This window comes from Vipera berus (assembly GCF_964194415.1).
Source record: "Vipera berus genome assembly, chromosome: 3".
Classification (NCBI taxonomy): Eukaryota; Metazoa; Chordata; class Lepidosauria; order Squamata; family Viperidae; genus Vipera; species Vipera berus.
The window spans coordinates 174660137-174673716 of NC_138204.1; the positions used below are offsets into that span (position 1 = coordinate 174660137).

The 13580-nt window shown below is 34.8% G+C and overlaps 1 protein-coding gene across 1 annotated transcript in view; it reads left to right on the plus strand.

The window, feature by feature from the left end:
- Positions 1 to 13580, plus strand: part of LOC308666299 (chloride channel protein C-like) — a 72035-nt gene that overhangs the window by 26347 nt on the left and 32108 nt on the right. Inside the window, exons 10-11 of the mRNA XM_081324996.1 lie at positions 263 to 434; positions 1245 to 1416. Coding sequence (XP_081181122.1) covers positions 263 to 434; positions 1245 to 1416 — 344 coding nt within the window. The remainder of the gene's footprint in view (positions 1 to 262; positions 435 to 1244; positions 1417 to 13580) is intronic.

The window sequence follows — 13580 nt, forward strand, 5'->3', positions numbered from 1 at the left end:
TTAGATGACCTCCAAGGTCCCTTCCAACTCTGTGATTCTGTTATTCTATTAGCATCCTTTTGAGAGAAAACATAGATAATTGCAATAATAGTAACATAGCAGCAACCGTGTACAATCTGTTTCCATTTTACTGAGCATAATGAACTAAAAAGAAAAGAGGAGGAACCATAATGAATATGATGTGTATCTCTGTGTCTCTGTGTTTTACAAATCTAGATTATGAACTCTTCTCTATTCTGTCTCTCTCCTGCCAAATTTAAAGCTGCTGCCCTCCTGGCAGAAAATGGCATCAAAGGAATCATGTACTTATTCAGACGTGGGACTCACGAGGAATTTGGATATCCCTCTCTTTTTATGGCACTTCTTCTCTATTTCTTGTTGTCCTGCTTGACTTCAGGCACTGCTGTTGCAAGTGGCTTGGTTATACCTATGCTGTAAGTATAATATTCGTTTTCTACTGCTTGGGGTTGCTCTCATCTCTGCTAAAAAGCAAACTGGGGAATAGGGCACAAAGATTAAAGAGACACCTAAATTCTGCTCAAGACTTAAATGATGCTATCAACTGTCTTTTAACTTCCCCAAAGTTTTCTCCTATTACAAAAAAGATGTTTCCCCCCCATCTTATTTTCAACATTTCAATATTGTAGTTATGGAAGCATCAGGACACTTTTCAGTGACATCTGCAGAGATGGCCAAATCAGTCAATATGAGGAAAACAGTGTCAACACTGTTAAACACCATCTGTTTGATATGTGCTTTGGGACATCAGATATAGGTCCTAAAGGGGCAGAACTTACAGCCCAATGCTGCTTTCATAATTTTGTAAAAAAAACCTAGCAGTATGGACTTTTTTAGGGGAATTATTGTGCAATAAAATACAAAACATTTAAAAATATTAATTAGTTGATTTAAGCATGACTCCTAGTTACTACCTGGATTTATTCATATATTTTTCTCAGCAACAATAAAGAAATGGTTAGCCACTGACTTTATTTTTTTTTAACTTCACAATTTAACCTGTAGCCTTCCTGGTGTTCTAATCACTTCATCCAAAGTTAGCCAGAAGCCACCCTTCAGTTGCTTTGTTGCTAAATTAATCTTCTATTGAGAATCTTCTATTCCCAGCCACAAGATTTTAACCAAAAATTTCTCATTATAAATAAATCATTTATTAATCAAATAAGCACAATCTGAAGCATTTTCAGTGCAGAATTTTCTCATATTCTTTCTTTTTTCTTCTGCAGATACATAGGAGCTTTATATGGGAGAATTGTTGGTTTGGTATTAGTTTCCATTTTTGGAATTCAGACTGATGAAAGTCATGCATGGATTGATCCTGGATTGTTTGCTGCAATTGGAGCAGCTTCCTTTTTCAGTGGTGTTTCAAGACTAACAATATCCCTTACAGTCATCATGGTATGTTTAAGATAACTTTTAGGAAGAGCTGTTTGATCAAAAGCCTTAGATCAAAAGACTATTTGATGAGGTGTTGCCTGACTGGGAGACTAACAGTGTGGGAATGAGTGGCTGGAATCATTAGATTTTTTTGCCCTGAAGAAGGTTTTTCATAAGAAAGTTTGGAAGATTTTTGCTGTGGGAAGGGGTAATGAGAGACTTACCGGCTTCATCCAGATGTTGCTGTTTGGGTGAAAAATAACTGTTTGATATAAAGAGAAAGTTATGCCCACAGGTCTGTAATAGTTCTTTTTTTTCCTATCTTATGTTTATATACAATATTGCTTTTCACAAATTGCCTCCATAGGCAGTGCAATAATTGAAAACTACATTAAGTATAGTATAAAATATAAAAACACACACAAAAGAATATAATTTCACTTTAGAATAAGCATAGCTTTTAAGATGAATACCATTGGCATTCAGATTTTTGGCTGATGATGTCTAGAATTGCCTTAAATTCTGACCAAATGCTAGGATTTGAGGGAATATTACATTTCTTAAAGAAACTGATAATTAGTTACCAGATAAATGTTTTTATACTTTTGACTAGGCATTATGGGTAGAGATATTATAGGAAATTTGGGAGAAGGCATAAGACTTAAATGACCTGGGGCATTTTAGACCTGAAGGATGGGAACCAAATCCTTGGTTATCATAATCAACATCTTTATAGATTTAGAGAATGTTCTTAAGAAAATTGCTTCTGGGTTTGAAGAGTCAATAGCTTACCTTATTTCAGTCCCTGATTTTGACACTGGACCTAGATTCAAACAAATAAGTCTCCAAGGTATATTTCTCTGCTTTGAAAAAATCTAAACCTAGAAGACATTGACTTCCCAATAATAAAATGCTTTTTATATAGCAATTATGTCTGCAATGTTTTTTTGAAATAGAATATAAGCATTATTTATCCTGGATTACTTTACCAATGAAATAACCAAAGGATCTATTTGGGCTTTAAGAGAATCGAAACCCTAATCTCAATATCATTTTTCTGGAAATAAAATATCTGAAGAGCTAAACAAAACCTTTATCTGAACATTGTTCAGGAATGCTATGTTCAGTGCAACTGACTTCCTATGAAACGTTCAGAAACAACTTAATATCCATAGTAGCAGAAAATGATAGCAGCAGCATAACAGATAATATTCACTATGGCATCCCAGCATTGCACATATAGCCCCTCTAGATGGCAATTATAACATTTGTGAGTCTTTTTTGTAATATATACTGGGAAGTAGAAGTTCAGTTCATGTCCCTCCAAAGTAAACAGAGGCATCATATATTTTTGACAATGGTAAAAGAATTTGAACAGTACAATACCGTAGTTGAAAAACTAAACTGTAAATTCACACATTTCTTTGTCTGATAGATTCCAAAATAATTTTGGAATGTTTGTTTTGGCTTTTTGCATAATCGCCCAGAGACTATGGGAGATGGAGAAATATGAGGTATGGATAAACAGTGCATGGATGGATGTAAAGGAAGAGCTGTGCATGTACTGTATATGAATGTATGTGGGAATATAGCTTTCATTCTGCTTGTGCAACCCTTGGAATAAAAAATGTTGCTTATACATTTCTTAAGGGCTCAGTTGTTGGTAACTCTTACAGACACTGTTTCCTATATGAATACATAACTTTTATGTTATTCCTGTTTTGGGGTAAACAATGTGCAGAGTTCAGAAAAGCTAAAAAATTAAAGCATGAGGTAAGAATCAGATATAGCTAAATGTAGTTTACATCAGTTCCATTTGTTATTTTTCCTTTGTTATTTTTTTTATCCTTAGAAACTTTCTTTCCATCTTTACATAACAGTTCATATTTTTTTAAAAAAATCTCTTTTTTTGAGAATCTAGCTACAATTTTCTCAGTCCTCTTTTTTCTCTTGATCCATTCACTCTTCCTTCACTTTCTGTTTTCCACATTTTTTTCTTTCTATGCAACCAAACTATCTCAATGTAGCTCTTTTGCACCAGCCACTTATTTTTATATTTAGTCCATATTCATTTAGCACCTATTAATTTTGTCTCTTCTTATGCACACTTAAATCACCCATTTCCACAGCATTCAGTCAATCTGATGTAATAGTTAAGGTGCTGGCCTAGAAACCAGGTCTAATTCTACTCTTGCCTTAGGCATGAAACCCATTTTCGTAGGTAAAAAAGGGAGAGATTTCCCCATTCCAGCTAAACTACACTGCTCAAAAAAATAAAGGGAACACTTAAACAACACAATGTACTGTATTTAATAGTAGGATGTCTTATCTTGTGTTCCCTTTATTTTTTTGAGCAGTATAGATTACAGCTGTAGTCACACGTGTTGCATAGTTGGTTAGAACAAAGAAGTTACCCACCTGGCACACAGCCAGGAAATCCTGTAGTAAACCATGAAAGCTCCACCCACTTAATTAGAAAGCATGATATTCACTATGCAGCTAGACTACAATTCCCATAAGGCATCTCTTGAGGAAATAATGTTTAACCCTGTAAATGCTACATGTTCTTACATACAATGCTACTAAGGGTGCTGTATTAACCCTGTAAATGCTGAATACACTAACACAGTTCTTAATTCCTAAACTAGATATAAAATGGAGCAGCTGAATATATACTGGTCTAGCACAGGGCCAATCATTCTCTTTCAGCCCAACCCACTTCATGGGGTTGTGGGGGAAAATAGGAGGGGGGCATTATGTATGGTCACTGCCTTTATTTACTTATAAAGTAAAAGAGATAAATAATCAAAGAAATAATAGATAAAAATTAACAGATAAACATTTATGTTCCTAATGATATACCCACCTCAACCTCCTAAATGAAAGGAGGGATTGAAATCAGTAAATAGCAACTTTAAAGTATTCTGATAATAGACTTAACTTTAAGGTGTACTGTATATTTATTCATATTTTCTTTTGTTTTCTTCCCTCATTTCTTGTTATGAAATTAATTATAATTTTGTTTCTTTTCTCTATTCATTGAAATGGGCTCCACCTCTGCATTATTTCATTGTTTTGATACCTGCTTCATGCTGATATCCACCATGGATATTTATCCAGTTTTTGTTAAATAAGCTACAACTGGCTCTTTTTACTCAGTATACTGAAGTATAACTAGACAGGCTACTTAAAAGCTATGTGCAGTGGAATAAGTCAGATAATAACTGCAGGGGCTTTAAATGAGAAGAAGTGTTCAAATTAACACATTTTGTTAAAAGGCAAATGCTTTCATGAATTATAGTTTACTTCATCAGAAGATGGGTGTAATAAGTGATGTAAGATTTAATTAAGAATGAAGCAAGACTGGGGAGGGGAGAGGGTAATAATACAGGTTACATGTAAGACAAATTATAAGTCCCTCTCATTTTGCAAGTATATTTTCTTAAAAATCCATTGAGTTTGTTTAAGCCTTCTGAGATGGCCTTAATTTTTTTAATATTACCCATCTCACATGTAAGAGTGCAGAGAAAAGCACTTTTTCCCCAAAAGAGTCAGTTGTTAATCTTTTACCAGGACACAACTACCTGTATCTACATAACCGCTTTTTCCCTCCATCCCCATCTTGTATTTCCCTATGAAATATGTATTTAACCAACCATGAATCTTATGCCTTTTGAATAACATTTGTCAGTCTGAACACAAACTACCAGATTCCTGATTCTGACCTATCGCAGACTAAAATGGGTTTCATACACTTTCCATTAATCCTATTTTATAGAAATTGGTTTTTAAGGGAGATTTAGCTTTTGGTTAAGCCATGCGTTTACTTATATCTTGTTTATTCCCTTTTTCTAATCCTTTACAATGGTAATTTAAATATAATGCAGGAAGTGTAGATTATTCCCTGCCCATGTCCTTGAAATCATCTCCTGACCCACTTTTCTCCCTTTGTGTGAAAACAAACATATGAAGGGAAAAAAACTGTGATCATTCTGGGCTTTCCCCGAAGCCTTCCAGAGTAATTTATAGCATAACTCAGGTCTTGCTATGGAAATAAATCACTATTGCAGACAGGCTTTATATTGCCATAGCAGTAACTTGATGAGGCTAGTCTGGAGGACTTCCTTGGCAAGAATACAGCTTATCTTCATTATTTGTTCAGATGCAGATTGTATTAAAGATGGCAAATCAAAACATCTAGTGCCTGCCATTTTATAATACCTACCACTTCTACGTTTTACCATACTTTAGGTTCTGTGTCCCAAAATTCAACAGAAAGATATTTCCTTTCAATTTAATTTGATGGGATGTTTAAATCTCTGATATAACGCTAAGTAGTCCAGAAATGTGCTTGCATGACATACAAAGCCAAAAGATTTACAAAATTCATCACCCTCCTTTTGTCATGCCTAATTCTTTAATCACAGTTTTATGCTTACTCATTGTGAGGACTGTTGCTAGTAGACTTTTAAAATAAGTAACTATTTCTATAGAGAGAATTTAAGGGAATCCTTCATGTCTATTCAGAAACCAGTCCCATTGGCTTTATGATGTCTTTTAAAAAGTATAATATTTTATTCTCAATCTGTCTGAGTACAACAGCAGAGCTATTGCAAGAGAAAGTGAAGATTGTTTGCCAACTGACACTTGATTTTCTCTTGTGCAAAGAAGGCCAATTTTCCAGCTGTTATTTTTGGCTACAAATGTATTTGGCTCTTGAGATTTACAATGTTTTTCTTCAGCTTATTTGCTCCTTATTCTATTTTATCATCTAAATCCAGTTACTGCCATCTGTAGTAGTAGATTGTCACTTACTTTCCTGTGGGATGTAGTCCTGCAGCTGTAAGGATTGCTGTTTGAATTACTACTAAAAATGTAGCAGCATTTTACTGTTTCCCTTGAGTTTTGTCAAAAGTGCAGTGTGAATGGTTTATAAAACTTCTTATATACTTCTGAGGAGAAACTGAAGAGAACTAGCAACCTATGAACCTATGCAGAAGTAGCAAAACAAAAAGAGGACCTAGACAGGAAACACAGGAAGATAGATGTGTTGGGAAGCATTTAAAAAGAATCAAACTCAATAATGTAGAGACAAACAATGAGAAGCACAAACTTGTGGGAACAAGGAAATGAGCCTAGCAGACCTCATCCTTTTCGACAGCATGGACTAATATCCACCATCACATCTGTATCTAGTGGCAGTCTTCTCTTGATCCTATCAGTCCACATTATCTATCATCATATCTTCTATTTCCATCAACCTTACCAATATATTTCCTGATCTTAGCCTTAAGAGAACAGTTGTTTGGTGCAAGACAGAAAAACTGGAATAGGACAACTTGCCACAGCCAACTTGCTGTGGCCACCTCTTCACGGCCACCTCTCCACAGCCACCTCTCCACGGCCACCTCTCCACAGCCACCTCTCCACGGCCAACTCACCATAGCCAACTTGCCATGAGACAACTCGCCACAGGACAATTTATCAATTCAATTTAATAATTAAATTATTATTATTTTTTTTATTTAAAAAGTTTTACAATACATTTTGACTTTAATCCCCCCCTCCCCCACCCCTATCCCTCTCCCCCACTCCCTCCTCCCCCCCCCCCGACTTCCCAGAGCTAAATACAGGGCATAAAATCAAAAAACAAACATAAACACCCCTATGTTATCAACAATAAACTATAAATTCTATCTCTAGCTCATATAAAATGAGTAGAAACAATATTAATATTACAAATAAAGTAGAAAAGAAAAAGAGGAAAACAGAAAAAGATCTTTACTCAAAATAAATTTTCTTAATCCCAGTCCTTATTCATATTAATTTCAAAAAAAAAAAAGGAAAAGAAAAAAAAAACTTTTACCTGCTATTTGCATTTTCCCACCTTTCTCTAATTTCCAAACAAATTCTCAGTTACGCACCAAAAGCGCCTATCTCTGTTAATCTTAATAATCTCCGACCAAACTAAACTATAATCAAAAATAGTTCTTGCATGTATCACGCCAAATGTCTCACAGTTCCAAATCATCCTTAAGTTCAAATAAAAGTTCAAATAAAAAGAGTATATAAAAAAAAATTAGGCAATCTCTAAGACAACTTGTTGTTAATTAGGAGCTTACATACCCACTCTTAGTTCAACACATAGTTTAAGTCCATAACCCTAATATACTTTTCTAGCAAGCAAATAACATCAATCTTAAATTGTGTAAAATATTAAAAAAGAGAAAAAAAACTTTCTTTCTCCTCTATAATAATTTTACTCCATTGACATTCTAATCTAAAAATTTAATCAGCAATCTTAACGCCCCAAAACTTTTGGAGCACCTCTGTCATGACCCCCAAAACTTCTTTAGACCGCTCTCCTCCTACATCTTCACTGTAAGCACACTTTGAAGATTCCATAACTTTCTGCTGGTCTTGCTCTTGCTCTCGTCTCGCTCTTCTTAGGGCGGCACGCGTCATCTTCTGGCCTCCTGCAGCAACCGATGAGACTGTGGCTTGATCCCCTCCAACACCATTGTCCTCTGTCTGTCTATCTGCAACATCTTGAAACTTTCCCACACCGTATCCTTTTGCAGCTTCCAAAAATGATAGGGGGGTTGCTTTTAACACATTACTATAAAAATCACGTGCCTGAGCCACAGTAACCAAACGATGTCTTTTACCTTCGTGCGTCGCCACCAACCCAACTGGAATCTCCCATCTGAACTTAATATCACGTTTCTTAAGTTCCTGTACTAGAAATGCAAAATCTTTCCTTCTCCTTAGGATCTTCGGAGGGATCTCTTTTAAAACCAAAACTTCTTGCTCAGCCACTACCAAATTAGTATCATAAGCAGCTTGAATGACTTCATCTCTAATTACTCTCTTTGTAAAATAGACCACCAAATCTCTGGGTAACTTCCTCTGTCTTGCAATCCATGAATTTACACGAAAAACTTTGTCCATATTTCCCTCAATTTCAGATGCTGACTGGCCCAGTACCCCTTCCAGAGCCTCAGAAATCAGCTGCTTTAAATCTTCTTTACCATTCTCCTTTAAACCCCTAATTCTAATAGCATACTGCATCTGATTATACTGAACAAGGCTCAATTCTTCGTCCATTTTATCCCTTATATTTTCATTTTCTAATACCTTTGCTTCTAATATAGAGTTCTTTTGACTGAGATCCTCCACTTTTATATCCAGCTGTAGCACACATTCAGCTACGGATTCAACCTTAGACAAGATGTCCACCCTCATTGCTCTCAGCTTCTCTTCCATCTTCTTCTCCAATTTCTCCATTTTCTCCTCCAATTTCTCCTCCAGCTTTTTCAACTTTTCATCCATCATATCAGATATCAGTTGTGCATGCTTTCCAAGAGCGTCTTGTAAATCCTTAAGCGTCAATACCGAGGGAGATGCAGGAGGAAGCAAAGCTTGCAGTGAGGTCTCTTGCACCAGGGAAGACCCCGCATTCCGAAGAGCTTTAGAAGTTTTAGCCGCCATCTTCCCCCACTTTCACTTATTACGCACTTTCACTTTAAAGCTATTAAATCCATTGAGCTAGAGAGTAAAAATAAAGAGTCCACTTCACCTTGACCTCCTGTACCGCTCTGCCTGCATCTTGATAATCAAAAGTATTTCCTTTTGGCAGGGGTGGTTGCTAACGCCTGGCTCTGCTCCAAGAATCCCAGAGCAGAGGCGCTGCGCAGCTCGGAGCAACCCAGGCTTCGGGGGGGCTCATCCTTCAGCCGCCCAAGCTCTCAGCTCAGGCGGCCCCGGAGAGCTCAACCCCTACCTGGGGCCTCACCCCCTCCTCTTCTCCCGAGGAGGGGGCTTCAAATCCATCTAAACAGCTGATCGGCGCTGTTTACGATGGAAAAACACAGCTGCGGAGCGGGCAGCCCGAAAACGGCTGTCTTTCGACGTCGCGTCGCCACCGGAAGTCATAATTAAATTATTATTATCTATTATTCAATTATTATTTCAATTTATTTAAATAAATAAATTGTTTTAATTTTTGTCATTCAGATTTCATTTTGTCCCTCCTTTTGTATTCTTTCTTTAAAGATTCTATTCCACCATTTCTTTGATATCAACGTAACTCGTGTCCTGCAGTGAGTTGTACCACATCAAGTTGGCTGTGGCAAGTTGTCCTATGGCAAGTTAACTGCAGCAAATTGGCTGTGGTAATTGGCTGTGGTGAGGTTGGCTGTAGCAAATTATCATAGACCCAGAAAGACTGGCTACTTTTGCAGCCCATGTTACCGTTTCCAATTTATAACATAGTTCATAGCATTTAAGTGCTTTTTCTTGATCTGTCTCAATTATTTAATCTTTATACTCATATATTACCAATGGAACATCTTTGCTTTATATTTTCTGATATTTCTAATTATAGAAATATCCTTATTCTTCATAATCTTATCTGTGTTTGCTTTCCTCCGTAGAATTAATCTTCCCTTTTCTTCTCCAGTATACTTTCTATCTTTATCTATTCTTGAACCCAAGAAAACAAAATGATCTTTATTTTTTCACCATCCACATGTTGGATTATCTTAATCTTTTTTTTGTAATATTTATTGATTTTTAAAAAAACATAAATCACTTGACAATTGGTGAACAGTGTATTGTCTGGGTTACATTTGTAAAACAATCATTAACAATTAATTTCTATAATCCATATTCCACATAATAATTTTAGTGGATTTCCTCTTCCCCCAAAATATCCTCTTTTGCAAACATTGAGTTAATACAATTCGTATTGTTTTGATAAATAACAATTAAATATATATTTTCCCCCAATTTTCCTAAAATAATAATCATATCAGTATAATATTTCTTTTCTATTCAATCATTCTGGTTGCCTTATCATAGATCCTGTTACAATCCTTATTTTAGTTTATTTCTCCCACCAAATTCTAGACATTCTTACTGGTGAAGATTTTCTCAAAAATTAATTACATTTACATTTACAAATTTTATTTTATTTTTTCCGTATAAGCCATCTCATACTTTTACATTTCTTATGAAATAGATAAAACAATGAAAAAAAAGAAAGGAGAGCAAGAGTAAAGAAACATAAGAAATAACATACTACTTAAAATATATATCCTTCCTAGACTAATATATATTTATTTCCTCAATTTCTTATTCTTTTTAACCATAATTAAGAATACATTTAATCTTTAATCTTTAAACATCATATTCAATACATCTAGTCATCTAGTCCTTTAACTCTTATTCAAAATATTTTTATCCATTATAATTTTCTTAAATTCAGTCACATTTAAGTATCTAAAACATTTCCTTTATTTAAGTAATTTCAACTTTTTTATATTACTCATATCAAGAAAAAGAACACAAAAGAGAAAAAACATACTATATTATTTAGAGAATTAATCCCTCTTAGAATAGCATATATATTCCAAAATTTTTCTATTTCTTTAACCATATTCAAATAAATGTTTCTTTTAAAAGTATTCTCTCTGATAAGTCCCATCATCTATTTTCTTGGTTTCTGCCTTAGTATTTTTCCTTTGCCCAGTATCTTTCTTAATTGATGTATTTTGCTGAGTCAAAAGGTTTTTCTGTATGTTTGTAAATATTGGTGTAGATATAAAAAGTAAATCAGTATGTTTGTTAGGGGCATTTGCACACTCATTTTTATTGGGAATCTTTTCCCTTCTTTTTCTCTCTTCTTCTCTTATTGCTTTTTGTCTCTCCAGTTCCAGTGTTTTCCCTGGTATCTCTGTAGTACATTTTATCCAGTCTTTTTTCTTGTCCTCAATTTTGTTTTGTAGTATTGAAATATAAGTTGTCTTTTCCAAATTTAGTATTTCTTATAATTTTTTTTCACTTGGATTAAATCATACTCCTTTATTTTGTAGAATTCCATCTTTAAGTCTCTATCCTCAAATTTATGTTCAGTCACCTGTTTTGTCTGTTCCTTCTCTGTTGTGTTTTCCTGAGGGTTTTTTTCGGTATAAAATTGAATTGGAGATGAGTTGATTTATATTTTCAAAGTTATTCTGAATTTCTTTGTGATCTTTGTTATTTGAATTAGTTGCAACATTCCATATATCTCCTCTTGAAAAATATTCATTTTTTCTTGATAAGTATTTCCTATAAATATCTGATTTTCTATGATGACCGAAAGTCCAAATTTCCCATTCCCCTGTGGAAATAGCTTTGGAGTCAGACTTGAATAAATACTTATAGTCCAGACAGTTAAAAAAGTTCTTTTTTTGTTCCCTCAGGTTTGTAAGTCTCACTTTATCTACACAGCTGTGCTCTATTGTTAAAGTTTTGAAGGTCACAAGTAGAGATTAGTTTTTTCCCCAGATTTTACCATGACTGTCATAATCCTCATCCACCCATAGGTGCCAGCACTGGTTCACTTTTCAGATTTTATTCCTCCATGAAAGGTTCAATTCACTGCTTCTGTTAGCAAAAGGGTGGGGCAAAAAAAAACCCTCCTTCACTCTCGGAGGTTTTCTTTGCTTCTTGGGAATTTTTCCCCTTCAGGAAAGGTAATAGGATAGAGAAAATCAATGTTCTTACCCAGTTTCAAGCACACTGTTTACAATCAGCTTAAAATAGTGCTTTTGACTTCGGTTACTCACAGCTTGGGCTAGACTCTGGAGTTAGGCTAGCCTTTCTCCTGTTGGTTTCTGGAAGGCTTCTCCTGGATCGATCAGGTTGACTGCCATCTCTTCGAGGTCCCTGGGACTTCCTTCCTTCCTTCATTGCCACCTCTCTGGGTGGCTTCTGGCCCATTTAGGATCCCCTAACAGGAAGAAACTCAGCTGGAGGGCATGAAGTCCTGAACCCCTCAACTGCTGTGCTGGGCTCAGGACTGGAAGTCTGGATGATCTTAATCTTCTTACCATTAACCCAGATGTATTTCCATATTTATTTTATAACAAACTTTTCTAAATCATCTTTATTTTTAGGTAACTAAATGGTATCATTTGCATATCTGAAATACTGTAGTTCATGCTTTGCCTGCTTGTTTTCATTTCAGCTGTCACTAATTCCATTCTTATAATACATAAATTTGATAATTATGGGGACCATATGAATTCTTGTCTTATTTCTTTCCCTATTCTAAACCAACTCAAACTTTCTAATTTCACCAAGCATAGTTCTTATTGTAATTTTTGTTGATGTTGAAGGTTCCTCAGAAGAATAAGCAGATGTTCAAGCACTTCTATTAGTTTTAATATATGTCACATTCTAACATGATCTAAACAAACTAAATCTTTGGCAAAGTCAATAAAACACATGCAAGTCTATTTTTCACAATCTCATGGTCTCTCCACAATTTTGTTTTAATGCTAGCTATCTGATTTCATGTCTATTGGCTCATTTGCTTTTTTCTTTTACCACGTATAGCTCTTTCTTTTTTGACCTTAAGCAAAACTTTGCTTGCACAAAGAATTAGTGTGATACTTTGGAAAATTACACTTATTCTCTTGCACCTTGCTTTTTCAGCATAGTATATAATTGATTTTATCCAATGATTCCAAATGTCTCCATTTTCCAACTTTTGCATTCCAATCCCAGGTCAGTAACACTCTGTTCTTTTTTAATTGAGCACCTCTTACAATTTGCCACATTCTTGTTCTGTATTGACATGGAGCTGTTAGCACTTTAAAGCTGACTATCAAGGAATAGATTTTTGAACTCCTTTTTCTCTCAGATGTTTCTCTTATTTTATAATACTTTTAATTATGGTATTTCCATCTTCCTTTAATCTAATTTGCCTCTATTGGGTCTCTTTCAGGATTACTCCAAGTAATTCTACTGTGGCTATATGAATATTTCTCTGATCTTAAAAACGGTTCTTATTTTTCTTTTCTTGTTATTATCTTTTATTTGTTGATATTCTTGATTGAGGTATTGTTTATTGACCTTTATTTATTTGGCTTAGCTGTGCTTTGTTTATTACTTCAATTAGCTTAATTTTGGAATTCTATATTGCCTAATTTTTTTGTCTTCTGTTTTTCTTTGGTTATCACAATAACGTGTTCTGAAAGCCATTTGGATTCACTTCAAAATTTTGATAATATTATTCTTGCTTTAGCTTTCATAACAGTATACTTAACTCTTCCCATAGCATCTCATGTTCTTTTACGCACTAGGTAAATATACTTAATCTCTTCCTTATATTTATCCTATATCGTGACTTATATTAT